General features: G+C 40.6%; 1 protein-coding gene across 3 annotated transcripts; it reads left to right on the top strand.

Moving 5' to 3' along the window:
* The first annotated feature begins 1,121 nt into the window (after positions 1–1,121).
* On the top strand, positions 1,122–15,941 carry LOC112239803 (polymeric immunoglobulin receptor). 3 transcript variants are annotated; one of them, XM_042315672.1, is made up of 8 exons: positions 1,122–1,391; positions 1,971–2,203; positions 2,503–2,814; positions 9,353–9,391; positions 9,647–9,790; positions 9,880–9,935; positions 13,814–13,897; positions 14,168–15,941. In XM_042315672.1, the coding sequence occupies exons 2-8, from the start codon at positions 2,077–2,079 to the stop codon at positions 14,288–14,290; spliced, it is 885 nt and encodes a 294-aa protein (XP_042171606.1). In that variant the 5' UTR covers positions 1,122–1,391; positions 1,971–2,076; the 3' UTR covers positions 14,291–15,941. The 3 variants fall into 3 exon arrangements, with proteins under 3 accessions (XP_042171606.1, XP_042171604.1, XP_042171605.1); XM_042315670.1 differs by having other exon boundaries at positions 1,892–2,203; XM_042315671.1 differs by lacking the exon at positions 9,353–9,391 and having other exon boundaries at positions 1,892–2,203.
* The last annotated feature ends 6,104 nt before the right edge of the window (positions 15,942–22,045 follow it).

The raw sequence follows: 22,045 nt of genomic DNA, 5'->3' as shown, positions 1-22,045 counted from the left end.
ACACGCACACACACACACACGCGCACACACACACACATACACGCACACACACACATACACGCACACACACACGCACACACACACACACACGCACATGCATGCGCACACACACGCACGCACACGCACACACACATGCACACGCACACACGCACACGCACGCACAGGAAAGGGACTGATTAAGGGTACGAGTAACTCTCATTACATTACATCATACTACGCATACTACACAGATAATCATCTCCTACATAGACACATTTCAATCTGAGAATAGCTGACTCTAATGAGAGTAATAGGACTATTTAGAGAAAAGGAGAAGCAGAGAGGCCTGTTAGAGAGGCCTGGAACCGGATGTGGGTTGAGAGTCAGGAAGTGAGGAGGATGGCCTTCATACACTAGCTGATTTCCCTGAGTACAGTCACACGTTCAGAAATACCATTAGCAGTCAACACTCAGGGGGAGAAGTGTGTCAAATTCAGTCCCTTAAAGGCCCAGTGCAGTCAAAAATGTAATATACCTGTGTTTTATACTTCCACACTATGAGGTTGGAATAATATTGTAGAATTGTGAAAATGATGATAATGCCCTTTTAGTGTAATAGCTATTTAAAAGGCTGCCTGAAATGTCAGTCTGTTTTGGTGGGTTGGCGTTTTGGCCTGCCTGGTCACCAGGCAGTAAATTAGTTAATAGACCAATGAGAAATAGAGTTCCCAACCTCTCTGCCTTTAACACCTATTTTTCAGTGTTTCCCTCACAACTCAGACCACTCCCAGACAGTCCTTGCAAATTCAAGCAAGAATTTTGCTTGAGAAATTGCTCTTTGCTAAGAAGCTATTTGTGTCTTTTTGACCATTTTAATTGAAAACAATTTCAGTAAAAACATGATTTTTGCTTGATCCAGCAATGTGATGCGGAGGCTCCGTATGGAGGGTGTGACGTAATTGCGGAGCCTCCGGAGGCTTGCAGAGGCCAAATCAAGTTCTGTACCGCATCGTCATGCACCTCCCAAATTGTGTAACACTGCAGAAGGCTCTGCACATTGACATGATTGGTTGACAGTAGGGGGGGGTACATCCAGTAAAAACATAAACTCAGGTCCTTCACAACTTCCTTCACAACAGCTCTGCACCGTGAAGCAAGAAGTATGAATACCCTGACTTCTGTGGAGGCTGCATCGCTGTAAATGCTGTGTGGCCACTTCAGACGCCAGATTTGTACTTTAATTGTTACCCAGAAATTATTTGATAAAAACAGCTGCATTGAACGTTTTTCGCATAATAAACACTGAACAAACAGTCTCTATCTTGGTTTACATCATATCGCTCAACATCAGTGGACAGTCACCATGTGGATCTCTGTGTGTCTGATCAGCTCTTTCCTTCATATCACTGCAGGTGAGTCCTACAATATCCTAACCTGTAGATAATGTCATATGTATAGCAAAGATAACCTCCTACCTACCCTGCATAAGTAAATGTGTCAGATAAATGTATTCAAACAACATCTGGCATGTGTTGAAAATAGAAAGTTAGCAGAATATCTTGCAGCTTAAAAATGCATACTGTACACTTCAGTAAACACAGAAACTGTTGCTGGTTGATTTTTTTCAATACAGATTTAAATGCGTTTCTTGGTTGTATGGTTTAATAACAATGTTTTATAGCATCGATTTAAAACTATTAAAATGCTGATGAAATATCAGATCTGTCGACGTTCCAAAGTCAACATAAGTGGATCGCTGTTTAAAGTACGAGCAAAATGAAAAATGACACAAAATAATGTGTTGGTACAGTTACATACAGATCTCATATTTGATGGTGTTTTGTTAATGGAGCTCTGTAATCCTGCAATGACATTAAAACACTATGGTTTATGTTGCTTTGTGTTTCAACAGGCTGCACTCTATTAGTCACTAACTATGGTAAGATCACTGTCTACTCAGGCCAGTCTGTTCTCCTGCCCTGCTCCTGTAGTAAAACCCAGGCTAAACCTCCCAGCTTCACATGGACTAAACTCAGAGGTCAACAGACAACTGAGATAATATCAACCCAGAGTGATCTGTACAGAGGCAGAGTGGAGATGTTTAATAGCACCTCTCCTGGGAACCTCTCTGTCCTCCTCTCACACGTCACCGAGGACGATCAGGGGTGGTACAGGTGCCAAATCAGCCATGAAAAATACAGCGACGTCGAACTCACTGTTGAAGGTAAGAGATGCAGCTAATATCAAGCTTACATCGCTGTGTATATAGAAAGTAAAACAGGAAACACACTTAAATAAAACTATCTATACACAATTAATGATATGGCCCATCTTAAAATATATCAGCCATTTCAAGGTATAAGACAGGGAGCAGTAGTATTTTTTGTAATGTTTGTTATGTATTGTTGGTAATGTTTGTTGTAATTGATTGTTAAGTGTTTATGGTAGTAGTTGTAGAGATCTATGATTTTCTGTAATCAGAAAAAGAAGTATCCAATAACACATTGCTTTGTGTTTCAACAGGCTGCACTCTGTCAGAACCTCGATCAAGGGTGGTCAATGCATCCCCAGGCCAGTCTGTTCTCCTGCCCTGCTCCTGTAGTAAAACCCAGGCTAAACCTCCCAGCTTCAGATGGACTAAACTCAGAGGTCAACAGACAACTGAGATAATATCAACCCAGAGTGATCTGTACAGAGGCAGAGTGGAGATGTTTAATAGCAACTCTCCTGGGAACCTCTCTGTCCTCCTCTCACACGTCACCGAGGACGATCAGGGGTGGTACAGGTGCCAAATCAGCCATGAAAAATACAGCGACGTCGAACTCACTGTTGAAGGTAAGAGATGCAGCTAATATCAAGCTTACATCGCTGTGTATATAGAAAGTAAAACAGGAAACTTAAAATGCAAAACTGGATACAAAATGGATGATATGGTTAGGTGTGTATGGTAGTAGTTGTAGAGATCTACCATTTTCTGTAATTAGAAGAATATGTGTCCAATAACGCTGTTGTTGGCTGGCCATCGCTTCATACTTGTCCCAAACCCACTGACTCCAGGTCATCTACAAGTCTCTGCTAGGTAAAGCCCCACCTTATCTCAGCTCACTGATTACCATAGCAGCACCCCCGTAGGTATATCTCACTGGTCGCCCAGGCTAAACCTCCCAGCTTCACATGGACTAAACTCAGAGGTCAACAGACACCTGAGATAATATCAACCCAGAGTGATCTGTACAGAGGCAGAGTGGAGATGTTTAATAGCACCTCTCCTGGGAACCTCTCTGTCCTCTCAAACGTCACCGAGGACGATTAGGGGTGGTACAGGTGTGGAATCAGTGAGACTCAAATGACAGACGTCAAAATTGATATTCAAAGTAAGACAGAATATTCTTATTAATCACAACAATCTTTTTGAACATCATTATTGATATTATCTACTCACTTTGGAAATCATCTGTAGATATTGTAACAGCATACTGTAGATATTGTAACAGCATACCGTAGATATTGTAACAGCATACTGTGATATTGTAACAGCGTACTGTAGATATTGTAACAACATATCATAGATATTGTAACAGCATACTGTGATACTGTAACAGCATACTGTGATATTGTAACAGCATACTGTAGAAATTGTAACCGCATACTGTAAATATTGTAACATCATACTGTAGATATTGTAACAGCATACTGTAAATATTGTAACATCATACTGTAGATATTGTAACAGCATACTGTAGATATTGTAACAGCATACTGCAAATATTGTAACAGCATACTGTGATATTGTAACAGCATACTGTGATATTGTAACAGCATACTGTGATATTGTAACAGCATACTGTGATATTGTAACAGCGTACTGTAGATATTGTAACAGCATACCGTAGATATTGTAAAAGCATACTGTGATATTGTAACAGCGTACTGTGATATTGTAACAGCATACTGTGATATTGTAACAGCATACTGTGATATTGTAACAGCATACCGTAGATATTGTGACAGCGTACTGTAGATATTGTAACAGCATACTGTGATATTGTAACAGCATACCGTAGATATTGTTACAGCATACCGTAGATATTGTAACAGCATACTGTAAATATTGTAACAGCATACTGTAAATATTGTAACAGCATACTGTAAAAATTGTAACCGCATACTGTAAATATTGTAACATCATACTGTAGATATTGTAACAGCATACTGTAAATACTGTAACAGCATACTGTAAAAATTGTAACCACATACTGTAAATATTGTAACATCATACTGTTGATATTGTAATAGCATACTGTGATATTGTAACAGCATACTGTGATATTGTAACAGCATACCGTAGATATTGTAACAGCATACTGTGATATTGTAACAGCATACCGTAGATATTGTAACAGCGTACTGTAGATATTGTAACAGCATACTGTGATATTGTAACAGCATACTGTAAATATTGTAACAGCATACCGTGATATTGTAACAGCATACCATAGATATCATCCTAACCAACTTCCCCTCTAAATACACCTCTGCTGTCTTCAACCAAGATCTCAGCGATCACTGCCTCATTGCCTGCATCCGTAATGGGTCAGCGGTCAAACGACCTCCACTCATCACTGTAAAACGCTCCCTGAAACACTTCAGCGAGCAGGCCTTTCTAATCGACCTGGCCGGGGTATCCTGGAAGGATATTGATCTCATCCCGTCAGTAGAGGATGCCTGGATATTTTTTTTAAATGCCTTCCTAACCATCTTAAATAAACATGCCCCATTCAAGAAATTTAGAACCAGGAACAGATATAGCCCTTGGTTCTCCCCAGACCTGACTGCCCTTAACCAACACAAAAACATCCTATGGCGTTCTGCATTAGCATCGAACAGCCCCGTGATATGCAGCTGTTCAGAGAAGCCAGAAACCATTATACACAGGCAGTTAGAAAAGCCAAGGCTAGCTTTTTCAAGCAGAAATTTGCTTCCTGCAACACTAACTCAAAAAGTTCTGGGACACTGTAAAGTCCATGGAGAATAAGAACACCTCTTCCCAGCTGCCCACTGCACTGAAGATAGGAAACACTGTCACCACTGATAAATCCACCATAATTGAGAATTTCAATAAGCATTTTTCTACGGCTGGCCATGCTTTCCACCTGGCTACTCCTACCCCGGTCAACAGCACTGCACCCCCAACAGCAACTCGCCCAAGCCTTCCCCATTTCTCCTTCTCCCAAATCCATTCAGCTGATGTTCTGAAAGAGCTGCAGAATCTGGACCCCTACAATTCAGCCGGGCTAGACAATCCGGACCCTTTCTTTCTAAAATTATCTGCCAAAATTGTTGCCACCCCTATTACTAGCCTGTTCAACCTCTCTTTCGTGTCGTCTGAGAATCCCAAAGATTGGAAAGCAGCTGCGGTCATCCCCCTCTTCAAAGGGGGACACTCTTGACCCAAACTGCTGCAGACCTATATCTATCCTACCCTGCCTTTCTAAGATCTTCGAAAGCCAAGTCAACAAACAGATTACCGACCATTTCGAACCTCACCATACCTTCTCTGCTATGCAATCTGGTTTCAGAGCTGGTCCTGGGTGCACCTCAGCCACGCTCAAGGTCCTAAACAATATCTTAACCGCCATCGATAAGAAACATTACTGTGCAGCCGTATTCATTGATCTGGCCAAGGCTTTCGACTCTGTTAATCACCACATCCTCATCGGCAGACTCGACAGCCTTGGTTTCTCAAATGATTGCCTCGCCTGGTTCACCAACTACTTCTCTGATAGAGTTCAGTGTGTCAAATCGGAGGGTCTGCTGTCCGGACCTCTGGCAGTCTCTATGGGGGTGCCACAGGGTTCAATTCTTGGACCGACTCTCTTCTCTGTATACATCAATGAGGTCGCTCTTGCTGCTGGTGAGTCTCTGATCCACCTCTACGCAGACGACACCATTCTGTATACTTCTGGCCCTTCTTTGGACACTGTGTTAACAACCCTCCAGGCAAGCTTCAATGCCATACAACTCTCCTTCCGTGGCCTCCAATTGCTCTTAAATACAAGTAAAACTAAATGCATGCTCTTCAACCGATCGCTAACTGCACCTACCCGCCTGTCCAACATCACTACTCTGGACGGCTCTGACTTAGAATACGTGGACAACTACAAATACTTAGGTGTCTGGTTAGACTGTAAACGCTCCTTCCAGACCCATATCAAACATCTCCAATCCAAAGTTAAATCTAGAATTGGCTTCCTATTTCGCAACAAAGCATCCTTCACTCATGCTGCCAAACATACCCTTGTAAAACTGACCATCCTACCAATCCTCGACTTTGGCGATGTCATTTACAAAACAGCCTCCAATACCCTACTCAACAAATTGGATGCAGTCTATCACAGTGCATTCCGTTTTGTCACCAAAGCCCCATATACTACCCACCATTGCGACCTGTACGCTCTCGTTGGCTGGCCCTCGCTTCATTCTCGTCGCCAAACCCACTGGCTCCATGTCATCTACAAGACCCTGCTAGGTAAAGTCCCCCCTTATCTCAGGTCGCTGGTCACCATAGCATCTCCCACCTGTAGCTCACGCTCCAGCAGGTATATCTTTCTAGTCACCCCCAAAACCAATTCTTTCTTTGGCTGCCTCTCCTTCCAGTTCTCTGCTGCCAATGACTGGAACGAACTACAAAAATCTCTGAAACTGGAAACACTTATCTCCCTCACTAGCTTTAAGCACCAACTGTCAGAGCAGCTCACAGATTACTGCACCTGTACATAGCCCACCTATAATTTAGCCCAAACAACTACCTCTTTCCCAACTGTATTTAATTTATTTATTTTATTTTGCTCCTTTGCACCCCATTATTTTTATTTCTACTTTGCACATTCTTCCATTGCAAAACTACCATTCCAGTGTTTTACTTGCTATATTGTATTTAGTTTGCCACCATGGCCTTTTTTACCTTTACCTCCCTTCTCACCTCATTTGCTCACATTGTATATAGACTTGTTTATACTGTATTATTGACTGTATGTTTGTTTTACTCCATGTGTAACTCTGTGTCGTTGTATCTGTCGAACTGCTTTGCTTTATCTTGGCCAGGTCGCAATTGTAAATGAGAACTTGTTCTCAACTTGCCTACCTGGTTAAATAAAGGTAAAATAAATAAATAAAAATATTGTTACAGCATACCGTAGATATTTTAACAGCATGCTGTAAATATTGTAATAGCATACTGTAAATATTGTAACAGCATACTGTAGATATTGTAACATCATACTGTAGATATAGTAACAGCATACTGTAGATATTGTACCATCATACTGTAAATATTGTAACAGCATACTGTGATATTGTAACAGCATACGGTAGATATTGTAACAGCGTACTGTAGATATTGTAACAGCATGCTGTGATATTGTAACAGCATACTGTAAATATTGAAATAGCATAGTGTGATATTGTAACAGCATACCGTAGATATTGTAACAGCGTACTGTAGATATTGTAACAGCATACTGTGATATTGTAACAGCATACCATAGATATTGTTACAGCATACCGTAGATATTGCAACAGCATACTGTAAATATTGTAACAGCATACTGTAAATATTGTAACAGCATACTGTGATATTGTAACAGCATACTGTAGATATTGTAACAGCATACGGTAGATATTGTAACAGCATACGGTAGATATTGTAACAGCATACTCTGATATTGTAACAGCATACTGTGATATTGTAACAGCATACTGTAAATATTGTAACAGCATACTGTAGCTACTGTAACAGCATACTGTAGATATTGTAACAGCATACTGTAGAAATTGTGACAGCATACTGTAAATATTGTAACAGCATACTGTAAATATTGTAACAACATACTGTGATATTGTAACAGCATACTGTAGATATTGAACAGCATACTGTAAATATTGTAACAGCATACGGTAGATATTGTAACAGCATACTGTAAATATTGTAACAACATACTGTGATATTGTAACAGCATACTGTAGATATTGTGACAGCATACTGTAAATATTGTAACAGCATACGGTAGATATTGTAACAGCATACTGTAAATATTGTAACAACATACTGTGATATTGTAACAGCATACTGTAGATATTGTGACAGCATACTGTAAATATTGGAACAGCATACTGTGATATTGTAACAGCATACTGTAGATAACAGCATACTGTAACAGCATACTGTAGATATTGTAACAGCATACTGTAGATATTGTAACAGCATACTGTAGATATTGTAACAGCATACTGTAAATATTGTAACATACTGTATACTGTGTAACAGCATATTGTAACAGCATACTGTAAATATTGTAACAGCATACTGTAGATATTGTAACATCATACTATAAATATTGTAACAGCATACTGTAAATATTGCAACAGCATACTGTGATATTTTAACAGCATACTGTAGATATTGTAACAGCATACTGTATATACTGTAACAGCATACTGTAGATATTGTAACAGCATACTGTAGATATTGTAACAGCATACTGTAAAATCATACAGCATACGTAGATATTGTAATGGCAGCATACTGTAAATATTGTAACATCATACTGTAGATATTGTAAAGCATACTGTAGATATTGTAACAGCATACTGTAAACAGCATATTGTAACAGCATACTGTAAATATTGTAACAGCATACTGTAAACAGCATACTGTATTGTAACAGCATACTGTATTGTAACAGCATATTGTAACAGCATACTGTAGATATTGTAACAGCATACTGTAGATATTGTAACAGCATACTGTAGATATTGTAACAGCATACGGTAGATATTGTAACAGCATACTGTAGATATTGTAACAGCATACTGTAATATTGTAACAGCATACTGTAGATATTGTAACAGCATACTGTAGATATTGTAACAGCATACTGTAGATATTGTAACAGCATACTGTAAATATTGTAACAGCATACTGTAGATATTGTAACAGCATACTGTAGATATTGTAACAGCATACTGTAGATATTGTAACAGCATACTGTAGATATTGTAACAGCATACGGTAGATATTGTAACAGCAAAAAAAAAAAAAAATCCTCTAGATATTGTAACATCATACTGTAAAACGAGGGCCCTTCCAGGCCAACAGCACTGCAGTATGTAGATTACCCGACCTGACAGACTGAGTTGAGTGAAATTGATAACACATTTCACCAAATGTTCTACTCATTAGACTTAGGTACATAATATGGTTTTGTAATGTGCCTTTGCTCTGGCTAATGTTCCTCTTGTCTGTTTGGGAAATACCATCCCCTCACAACCACTACCACCAAACATCCACCATTAACTCAACCAAATGGACGAGACATTACAACATTCCTCATACCAACAACGTCACCTAAAGGTCAGTGAATGTTTGTCATGAAATTCTTCTCCATAAAAATAATATTAAAATGAAATCATTTAAATGTATGTTTCTGTTTATATAACCCATATTCCCATCAAAGGGCCAGTACATTTACAGAACTTTGAACAAAAATCAGTAGTCAAGCTGACCCCATAATCTCTTGTATTGGACTGTACTGGAAGAGTTCTCTTTTGCACACAGCCAAACTATCTGTTACACTGTAGATTGACAGAACACTGTCATGTCCTTTAGGGGCAGACACAGTGGGGACTTCAGAAGAAGATCCATCTTCTTCCCCTCAACAATACAATACAATCCAATACACCTTATTGGCTGTTCTACCAGTCATACTGATCATCACTGGAGTGGCTTGGTACATATACAAGAGAAACAAAGGTACAGTATGTATTCCATAATTGCAACCACTCAGAAAAGCAATGACTTCAGCAATGACTTCAGTATTAAACTCTGTTTTTAATCCCCAGGAAAGAAAAACACAGGAGAGAAAAGTAGTGGGAGCAAAACAGAAGGAGAGAAAAAGGTAAATAAATCATTTAGAAGCTCTATCACATTGAGAGTGATGGGAAAGGAAGATAGATAGAACAATCAATCAATCAATCAAATGTATTTATAAAGCCCTTCTTACATCAGCTGATGTCACAAAGTGCTGTACAGAAACCCAGCCTAAAACCACAAACAGCAAGCAATGCAGGTGTAGAAGCACGGTGGCTAGGAAAAACTCACTAGAAAGGCCAGAACCTAGGAAGAAACCTAGAGAGGAACCAGGCTATGAGGGGTGGCCAGTCCTCTTAAGGCTGTGCCAGGTGGAGATTATAACAGAACATGGCCAAGATGTTCAAATGTTCATAAATGACCAGCAGGGTCAAATAATAATACTCACAGTAGTTGTCGAGGGTGCAACAGGTCAGCACCTCAGGAATAAATATCAGTTGGCTTTTCATAGCCGATCATACAGAGTATCTCTACCGCTCCTGCTGTCTCTAGAGAGTTGAAAACAGCAGGTCTGGGACAGGTAGCACATCCGGTGAACAGGTCAGGGTTCCATAGCCGCAGGCAGAACAGTTGAAACTGGAGCAGCAGCACGGCCAGATAGACTGGGGACAGCAAGGAGTCATCACGCCAGGTAGTCCTGAGGCATGGTCCTAGGGCTCAGGTCCTCCGAGAGAGAGAGAGAAAGAAAGAGTTAGAGAGAGCATATTTAAATTCACACAGGACACCAGTTAAGACAGGAGAAATACTAGGGATATAACAGACTGACCGTAGCCCCCCGACACATAAACTAATGCAGCATAAATACTGGAGGCTGAGACAGGAGGGGTCGGGAGACACTGTGGCCCCATCTGACGATACCCCCAGACAGGGCCAAACAGGCAGGATATAATCCCACTCACTTTGCCAAAGCACAGCCCCCACACCACTAGAGGGATATCTTCAACCACCAACTTACCATCCTGAGACAAGGCCGAGTATAGCCCACAAAGATCTCCAACACAACACAACCCAAGGTGGGGCGCCAACCCGGACAGGAAGATCATGTCAGTGACTCAATCCACTCAAGTGACGCACCCCTCCTAGGGACGGTATGAAAGAGCCCTAGTAAGCCAGTGACTCAGCCCCTGTAATATCAAAATCAAATCAAATCAAATTTTATTTGTCACATACACATGGTTAGCAGATGTTAATGCGAGTGTAGCGAAATGCTTGTGCTTCTAGTTCCGACAATGCAGTAATAACGAGCAAGTAATCTAACTAACAATTCCAAAAAAAAAAACTACTGTCATACACAGTGTAAGGGGATAAAGAATATGTACATAAGGATATATGAATGAGTGATGGTACAGAGCAGCATAGGCAAGATACAGTAGATGATATCGAGTACAGTATATACATATGAGATAAGTATGTAAACCAAGTGGCATAGTTAAAGTGGCTAGTGATACATGTATTACATAAGGATGCAGTCGATGATATAGAGTACAGTATCAACGTATGCATATGAGATGAACAATGTAGGGTAAGTAACATTATATAAGGTAGCATTGTTTAAAGTGGCTAGTGATATATTTACATCATTTCCCATCGATTCCCATGATTAAAGTGGCTGGAGGAGTCAGTGTCATTGACAGTGTGTTGGCAGTAGCCACTCAATGTTAGTGGTGGCTGTTTAACAGTCTGATGGCCTTGAGATAGAAGCTGTTTTTCAGTCTCTCGGTCCCAGCTTTGATGCACCTGTACTGACCTCGCCTTCTGGATGGCAGCGGGGTGAACAGGCAGTGGCTCGGGTGGTTGATGTCCTTGATGATCTTTATGGCCTTCCTGATAGCATCGGGTGGTGTAGGTGTCCTGGAGGGCAGGTAGTTTGCCCCCGGTGATGCGTTGTGCAGACCTCACTACCCTCTGGAGAGCCTTACGGTTGAGGGCGGTGCAGTTGCCATACCAGGCGGTGATACAGCCCGCCAGGATGCTTAGTGCATCTGCATTGTGCAGGGTTAGAGGCAGAGAATCCCAGTGGAAAGAGGGGAACCGGCCAGGCAGAGACAGCAAGGGCGGTTCGTTGCTCCAGAGCCTTTCCGTTCACCTTCCCACTCCTGGGCCAGACTACACTCAATCATATGACCCACTGAAGAGATGAGTCTTCAGTAAAGACTTAAAGGTTGAGACCGAGTTTGCGTCTCTCACATGGGTAGGCAGACAGACCATTCCATAAAAATGGAGCTCTATAGGAGAAAGCCCTGCCTCCAGCTGTTTGCTTAGAAATTTTAGGAACAATTAGGAGGCCTGCGTCTTGTGACCGTAGCGTACGTGTAGGTATGTACGGCAGGACCAAATCAGAGAGGTAGGTAGGAGCTAGCCCATGTAATGCTTTGTAGGTTAGCAGTAAAACCTTGAAATCAGCCCTTGCCTTGACAGGAAGCCAGTGTAGAGAGGCTAGCACTAGAGTAATATGATCACATTTTTGGGTTCTAGTTAGTAGTCTAACCTAGAAGTGACAAAAGCATGGATTAATGTTTCTGCATCAAGTTTCTGATTTTTGCAATGTTACGTAGATCTGTCCTTGAAACAGTCTTGATATATTCGTCAAAAGAGAGATCAGGGTCCAGAGTAACGCCGAGGTCCTTCACAGTTTTAATTGAGACGACTGTACAACCATCAAGATTAATGGTCAGATTCATCAGAAGATCTCTTTGTTTCTTGGGACCTAGAAAAAGTATCTCTGTTTTGTCCGAGTTCAAAAGTACAAAATTTGCAGCTAACCACTTCCTTATGTCTGAAACACAGGCTTCCAGGGAGGGCAATTTTGGGGCTTCACCATGTTTCATTGAAATGTACAGCTGTGTGTCATCCGCATAGCAGTGAAAGTTAACATTATATTTCTGAATGACATCACCAAGAGGTAAAATATATCGTGAAAACAATAGTGGTTTCTTACAGGGAACCTTTGAGGAACTCCGAAATTTACAGTTGATTTGTCAGAGGACAAACCATCCACAGAGACAAACTAATATCTTTCTGAGAGATAAGTTCTAAACCAGGCCAGAACTTGTCCGTGTAGACCAATTTGGGTTTCCAATCTCTCCAGAAGAATGTGGTGATCGATGGTATCAAAAGCAGCACTAAGGTCTAGGAGCACGAGGACAGATGCAGAGCCTCGGTCTGACGCCATTAAAAGGTCATTTACCACCTTCACAAGTTCAGTCTCAGTGCTATGATGGGGTCTAAAACCAGATTGAAGCGTTTTGTATACATTGTTTGTCTTCAGGAAGGCAGTAACAGCGCAACAGCCTTTTCAAAATCTTTTCAGAGGAATGGGAGATTCGCTATAGACCGATAGTTTTATATATTTTCTGGGTCAAGGTTCGGCTTTTTCAAGAGAGGCTTTATCAGTGCCACTTTTCACATCCCACTTATCATTGTGGTATTATACGGTTAATGGGACAAGGTTACTGTAGGTGTGTCTTATTTTCTTTCTCCTGGGATGATTCCTCTGCAATGTGTTCCACGATTGCAGACAGAAACACTGGTTTAAGCGACAAGACAACAATACCGCTCAGTGCACCAGTAAGAGACAGTGTGTTTGTATGTGTCTTAAAGACTGTTACTGGATCAAGTCATGTCAAATTCAGTGGCCAAATTAGGGTCTCAAGAAAGATAACGTCTCGATCATTGTGCAATTCCTGTGCTGTGGAAGTCACTGTTTTGTCTCAAACAGGAGGCTGCTGAGAGGAAGACGGCTCATAATAACAGCTTGAATGAAGTGAATGGAATGGTATCAAACACATAGAAAACGGGTTCGATACCATTTCATTGATTCCATTCCAGCCATTACTATGAGCCCATCCTCCCCAATTAAGGTGCCACCAGCCGCCTGTGGTGTCTCATTGTATCTCTCCTCTCTAGGATGATCCCTCTGTAATGTATGATACGGTTCAAGAACCCAGAAACAACAACCAAGAGGAGACAACAACACCCCTCAGTGCTCCAGTAAGAGAAGTACAGTGTGTGTGTGTGTGTGTGTGTGTGTGTGTGTGTGTGTGTGTGTGTGTGTGTGTGTGTGTGTGTGTGTGTGTGTGTGTGTGTGTGTGTGTGTGTGTGTGTGTGTGTGTGTGTGAGAGAGAGAGAGAGAGAGAGAGAGAGAGTGAGGGTGAGAGAGAGAGTGTGTGTTTGTTAGTATAAACATTATCTATAGTGTAAATCTGTGCATCCCTAGATGTCAGCAGCAGTGCCTGTGTCTCTTACTGTCCCTCTCTACAGGAGGATCCCTCAGTGACATACTCCACCATCGTCTACATGAAAGGAAAAAGGAACGCAGCAGTGAGTCTGGAGAGCGGTGGAAAAACAGAGTATGCCACTATCAAGACAGGCACGTTCTCCTAGAGCCACTGTACTGTATGGCCTACTGCCATCTCACAGGCTTTTCCTGCAGAGTGATCTCATATTGGGCCCAGTATCAAGAGGTTTGATCTGGCACACATGACTATAAATATATTTCACTCTCTACTAAGACATGTTAAGTGGTTATCACAGGAAATCAGATGTTAACCTACAACCAAAATAATAAAGTCCCAGAGATATAGGCAAGATGATTGGTGAAGCAATAAGATACCATTTTATTTTTATGTAGCTGAGACAACCAAAGCACCTTATATGGCTTAAAGTTCAGCTACTTCTCTTTTTATATCGTTGTTGTGCATTTATTTGTAAATATGTGAACTTTTTGAAATAGAGACGGATGCTTTCAGACATGTTTGAGAAAAAGGAAAATGTGGTTTGATGTGTCAAAGCAAAAAAACACAGATTTCACCATCAGTTTTGCAAGAGGTTGCTTGGGTGGCTATCATCCATCTTAATTTTGTAAGGGGTGCGTGACTGGCTGCAGGGAAGTCAGGCGCAGGAGAGCAGAACTGGGTAAAACCCAAAGCAGTTTAATATGAAAAAAAAACAACGGCACCCAGAACAACAAAATCTGGGTACAAAATAACCCCTCGCGAACCAATCAGAGTGCACAAACACTTTACAATAAACAATTTCACACACAGACATGGGGGGAACAGAGGGTTATATACACGACAAGTAATGAGGGAATGTAAACCAGGTGTGTGGAAAAACAAGACAAAACAAATGGAAAATGAAAGGTGGATCGGCGATGGCTAGAAGACCGGTGACATCGACCGCCGAACGCCGCCCGAACAATGTGAGGAACCGACTTCGGCGGAAGTCGTGACAATGTATATACTGTACTTCTTATTTTTCTGCCAAGAAGCTGGTACACGCTGAGCATTTCATCATTCTCGAAGTTGACAGAAAAAATGTAAAGGATACAAATGTTTTTAAATGTCAGAATTTGTCATAGAAAACAACCTCTACCTAATGTCAGAATTTTGTCACAGACAACAATCTTTATGAAAACAACCTCAAACTTTTGTCAAATCCTGTTAGTTAGCTACAGTACTTCCTCTTTCGTGTAATGGACAAATCACACATTGTGGTCTTCCTGAACAGGGAAAGCAGTCTAACAATGTCATCAACTGAAGCATACACTTTTGAAGTGCACAAGTAACAGGGAATTACATGTTTTAGCGTGTCGTTTTCTTCGTCATTTGACAAAGTCAGGTTTTCCAATCATGACTGTAAATACACTGAACGAAAATATATACTCAACATCTAAAGTGTTGATCCTACAGTCTGTTTCATGAGCTGAAATAAAAGATCACAGAAATGTTCCATATGCACAAAAAGCTTATTTCTCTCCCAGGCCCACCCATGCCTGTACCCCTGCCCAGTCATGTGAAATCCATAGATTAGGGCCTAATTTATTTATTTCAATTGACTGATTTCCTTATATTAACTGTAACTCAGTAAAATCTTTGAAATTGTTGCATGTTGCATTTATATTTTTGCTCAGCATACATATGAGAACACAGAGATCCGGACTTCTGTAATTTTATCTAATTTGACAAATAAATGAATAACGCAAATGTATATTTTGTACACAATAAAGAGAATAAATGATGGGTCAACATCTAAATATTGCTTCCAGTGTTGATCAAAACTCACTAGAGAAGAAGGCAAAACTAGAAACGCTGCTTGGCTGCTGACAGTGTGTTTGCAAGGTGCTGGACAAAAGGCCATTTTAAAACCCTTCTCCTGCCATGTCTACAGACATCCCCAAACAAACAAAAACTGCTGCTGACAGTGTGTTTGCAAGGTGCTGGACAAAAGGCCATTTTAAAACCCTTCTCCTGCCATGTCTACAGACATCCCCAAACAAACAAAAACTGCTGCTGACAGTGTGTTTGCAAGGTGCTGGACAAAAGGCCATTTTAAAACCCTTCTCCTGCCATGTCTACAGACATCCCCAAACAAACAAAAACTGCTGCTGACAGTGTGTTTGCAAGGTGCTGGACAAAAGGCCATTTTAAAACCCTTCTCCTGCCATGTCTACAGACATCCCCAAACAAACAAAAACGCAGTGGTGGAAAAACTACTCAATTGTCATACTTGAGTAAAAGTAAAGATACCTTAATAGAAAATGACTTAAGTAAAAGTGAAAGTCACCCAGTAAAATACTACTTGAGTAAAATTCAAAGTGTAAGGTTTTAAATATACTTAAGTGTTAAAAGTAAATGTAATTGCTAATATATACTTAGTAATCAAAGTAAAAGTATAAAGAACTTCAAATTCCTTATATTAAGCAAACCAGATGGCCTAATTGTATTACCTTATGGATAGCCAGGGGCACACCCCAACACTCAGACATAATTTACAACAAAGAGTCTGTGTTTAGTGAGTCCACCAGATCAGATGCAGTAGAGATGACCAGGGATGTTCTCTTGATAAGTGCGTGAATTGGACCATTTTCATGTCCTGCTAAGCACTCAAAATGTAACAAGTAGTTTTGGGTATCAGGATAAATGTATGGAGTAAGAAGTACAGTATTTTCTTTAGGAATGTAGTGAAGTAAAAGATGTCCAAAATATCAATAGTAAAGTAAAGTACAAATACCCCAAAAACCGACTTAAGTAGTATTTTAAAGTATTTTTACTGAAGTACTTTACACCACTGTAAAAACGGCTCTCGGGGAATGAGTGCACAACTGGTAAATAGTCGCTTATAGATATGTCAGTCAGGTGGCTAGCTCTATTACAGTAATGTTGGGCTGTGGTTAGGGATGAAGTAAGAAGCTAACATTAAAACAGAGCATTCCTCAGCAGGAGAAACTATTGGCTACTAAATTCTCACAATAACTTTGCATTACAGTGAGTAGGACAGACAGTGATGTGGTGCGATGAGCGGTGAGGCGGAGGCAGGCTGCAATGTATGAGAGAGAGAGAGAGAGAGAGAGAGAGAGAGAGAGAGGGAGAGAGTGAGAGAGAGAGAGAGAGCAGAGAGAGAAAGCAGAGAGAGAGAGAGCAGAGAAAGAGAGAGAGAGCAGAGAGAGAAAGCAGAGAGAGAGAGGGAGAGAGAGAGCAGAGAGAGAAAGCAGAGAGAGAGAGAGAGAGAGCAGAGAGAGAGAGGGAGATAGAAAGCAGAGAGAGAGAGAGAGAGAGAGAGCAGAGAGAGAAAGCAGAGAGAGAGAGAGCAGAGAGAGAAAGCAGAGAGCGAGAGCGAGAGAGAGAGCAGAGAGAGAGAGAGAGAGCAGAGAGAGAGAGAGAGAGGGAGCAGGAGACAGGGAGAGAGAGAGAGAGAGAGAGAGAGGGAGCAGGAGACAAGGAGAGAGAGAGAGAGAGAGAGAGAGGAAGCAAACAGAGAGAGAGTTTAGTACAGTGGTCCCAAACTAGGCATTGGGGCCCCACGTGGGATCCCCAGAGACAATCTGTAATAATCTTTAAAACAAGTCAGGATTCATTTTTATTTTTTACACTGTATGTTTCAATATGAACATCTGGAATGGCCTGTCTTCCCTACAGGCCTACATTAAAACACAATCAAAAGGCAAACAATACATTAAAAAAATGTAATATGTTTATGTCTGTGGTTGTTTGTCTTATCCATGACCCACCTTTTTTACCACTACACCACTGATATTAATACAGAATCATAGATTGTAATAACTCATGTGAATGTGATAATACGATCATCTGTGTGCTACATTGATGTCTGTTTGTGCAGAGCTTAATTAATGCTTAGGAATAAAAATGTGAATGTTATGTCATTTGAGAAAAGAGATACAGTGCATTCGGAAAGTATTCAGACCCCTTGACTTTTTCCACATTTTGTTACGGTACAGCCTAAAATGGATTAAATTAACAAAAATCCTCATCTACACACAATACCCCATAATGACAAAGAAAAACATTTTTTTGCACATTTTTGCACATTTATAAAAAATAAAAACAGAAATAACTTATTTACACAAGTATTCAGACCCTTTGCTATAAGACTTTGAGCTCAGGTGCATCCTGTTTCCATTGATCATCCCTGAGGTATTTCCAGAACTTGATTGGAGTCTACCTGAGGTATATCCAATTGATTGGACATGATTTAGAAAGGCACACACCTGTCTATATAAGGCCCCACAGTTCCCACAAGGTCTGACAGTGCATGTCATAACAAAATGGTAGATTTTGGCCAGATGGAAGCTACTCCTGTCACGGCCGTCGTCGGAATGAGATCAAAGTGCAGCGTGGTGAGGGTACATATTCCTTTTATTTAAAGAAATGTAGCCAACAAAACAAGGAAATGACGGTGAAGCTTAACTTCGGCTATAATGCCTCTAACAAAGTCTACCCACAAATACAACAGGGGAAAAAGTCTGCCTAAGTATGATTCCCAATCAGAGACAACGATAGACAGCTGTCCCTGATTGAGAACCATACCCGGCCAGAACATAGAAGCACAAAAACCTAGAACATGGAATGCCCACCCAAATCACACCCTGACCAAACCAAAATAGAGACATAAAAAGCTCTCTAAGGTCAGGGCATGACAACTCCTCAGGAAAAGGCACATGATAGCCTGCTTGGAGTTTGCCAAAAGGCACCAAAAGACTGTCAAACCATGAGAAATAATATTCTCTGGTCTGATGAAACCAAGATTAAAACCTTTGGCCTGAACGCCAAGCGTCACATCTGGAGGAAACCTGGCACCATCCCTACGGTGAAGCATGGTGGTGGCAGCATCATGTCAGGTTTTTCACCAGGAAGGGACTGGGAGACTAGTCAGGATCGAGGGAAAGATGAACGGAGCAAAGTACAGAGAGATGCTTGATGAAAACCTGCTCCAGACCCTAAGCACACAGCCAAGACAACACAGAAATGGCTTCGGGACAAGTCTCTGAATGTCCTTGAGTGGCCCAGCCAGAGCCCAGACTTCAACCCAATTGAACATCTCTGGAGGGACCTGAAAAAATCTGTGCAGCAACGCTCCCCACCCCTGTGACAGAGTTTGAGAGGATCTGCAGAGAAGAATGGAAGAAACTCCCAAATACCAGTGTACCAAGCTTGTAGCGTCATACCCAAAAAGACTTGAGGCTGTAATCGCTGCCAAAGGTGCTTCAACAAAGTACTGAGTAAAGGGTCTGAATACTTGTGTAAATGTGATATTTCTGTTTTACATTTTTTATAAATAACATTTCTAAAAACCTGTTTTTGCTTTCACATTAAGGGGTATTGTGTGTAGATGGATTAAAAACATGTTTTTAATAACCTAACAAAAAGTGGATAAAGTCCAGGGTTCTGAATACTTTCTGAAGGCACTATAGACCTACATGATACAACCATGCATAAAGCAAGATCAGCCCTGTTAGTTCTATTGGTTCAGAAAGCATGGTTAATTGAGTCATTATTAGTTTTACACTTAAGACCCCTGCTGTTGTGCTGTAGAATTAGTCTCTTGCATAATAAATTCTATACATTAGTTTATACTGGGTTACGCGGACATTTCAGTTAACTGTCATTTTGTTAGTTAAGCTCCAACTTTCCATCCATCTTGTGCCAACATCAGTTCTTTTTAAGTCGTGGTTACAATATTTGTTTCTAAGCAATTGTCAGTTGGATATGCTCTCTGCAACGTTTTGTATATCTTCCCTATCACATGAAACTGACAAGACTTTATATACACACTTTATACACACTGAACTGACACTCACACAAAACCCACACACATTCACATGCGCTACATACACACACACACAAAACCCACACACATTCACATGCGCTACATACGCACACACACACACACACACACACATAATTTGCTGCTCCTACTCCGTTCTTAATTTTACTCATATTATTATCTGTCCTGATGCCTAGTCACTTTACCCTGCCTTTATGTACATATCTACCTCAAATACCTTATTATCTATCCTGATACCAAGTCACTTTACCCTGCCTTCATATACATATCTACCTCAAATACCTTATTATTATCTATCCTGATGCCTAGTCACTTTACCCTGCCTTTATGTACATATCTAACTCAAATACCTTATTATCTATCCTGATGCCGAGTCACTTTACCCTGTCTTTATGACCATATCTACCTCAAATACCTTATCACTATCTATGCTGATGCCTTGTCCCTTTACCCTGTCTTCATGTACATATCTACCTCAAATACCTTATTATCTATCCTGATGCCTTGTCCCTTTACCCTGTCTTTATGACCATATCTACATCAAATACCTTATTATCTATCCTGATGCCTAGTCCCTTTACCCTAGCTTTATGTACATATCTACCTCAAATACCTTATTATGTATCCTGATGCCTAGTCCATTTACCCTGCCTTTATGTACATATCTACATCAAATACCTTATTATTATCTATCCTGATGCCTTGTCCCTTTACCCTGTCTTTATGTACATATCTAACTCAAATACCTCGTACCTCTGCACATTGATCTGGTACTAGTACCCCTGAATATAGCTTCATTTTTGTATATTTTATTCCTTTTATGTTACTATTTTAATAATATTTTTTTCACTCTGCATTTTTGGGAAGGGGTCGTGAGCAAGCAATTCATGGTAAAGTCAACACCCGTTGTCACGACTTCTTCCGAAGTCGGTCCCTCTCCTTGTTCGGGCGGCGTTCGGCGGTCGACGTCACCGGCTGTCTAGCCATCGCCGATCCACTTTTCATTTTCCATTTGTTTTGTCTTTGTTTTCTACACACCTGGTTTCTATTCCCCAGTTACATGTTCATTATTTAACCCTCTGTTTCCCCCATGATTGTGTGTGTGTTTGTATATAATGTTCAAGTCGTTACGTGTTGGCTGGTATTGTTTGCCGGGTTCGTTATTACTCACGTTATTTACGAGTGACCGGTTATTTCACACACTTTTAGCATTTGTTTTAAAGTGGTGCTGTTTGTGGAATAAATTACCTATAAAGTACACTCATCTCTGCTCTCCTGCGCCTGATTCCATGCACCAGCCTGACACCCGTGGATTGTATATTTTTCTGGACATTTTGGGTCCTGTGTATGGGCCGGTCAGTTTTTGGCATGACCGTTTTTTCCGGTAATAAAATATACATTTATTCGAACCCTCTGCTCTCTGCTCCTGACTCCAAACCCACTGTTCTTAAAGGACTCTGACAGAGACGAATAACATTTGATTTGATTTTAAATTAATAGGTGTTTCACTCTTGCAAAAGTATTTAGTATTTTTTTAGTACTTAGCAGCTCCTCTTACTGGGTTCCAAACAGGAATAAAACATTGACATCACAACAAAACAATAGCCTACATCATAAATGAAACAATTACATCACAACAAAACAACAGCCTACATAATAAATAAAACAATTACATCACAACAGAACAACAGCATACATCATAAATAAAACAATGACATCACAACAAAACAACCTACATCATAAATAAACCAATACATCATACAATAAATTACTACGTTATTACTCTAATATTACACATTTACAATATAAAATGTACAATACTACATTACTACAATTTACAATGTGTGCGTGTGTGTCCTAACAGTCCGGGTTGTGCCGTGAGGTGTTGTTTTTATCTGCTTTTTTAACCTGATTTTACTGCTTGCTTGAGTTACTTGATGTAACTCAATGTAGCCATGGCTCTATGTATTGCTGTGCATTTCTCATAGTCTGTTCTAGCTTTGGAGACTGTGAAGAGACCTCTGGTGGCATGTTTTGTGGGGTATGCATGAATGT

Source organism: Oncorhynchus tshawytscha, unplaced genomic scaffold, assembly GCF_018296145.1.
Source record: "Oncorhynchus tshawytscha isolate Ot180627B unplaced genomic scaffold, Otsh_v2.0 Un_contig_6164_pilon_pilon, whole genome shotgun sequence".
Classification (NCBI taxonomy): domain Eukaryota; kingdom Metazoa; phylum Chordata; class Actinopteri; order Salmoniformes; family Salmonidae; genus Oncorhynchus; species Oncorhynchus tshawytscha.
The sequence above is the reverse complement of the archived record's forward strand: the minus strand, read 5'-3'. Positions and strand labels throughout refer to the sequence as shown.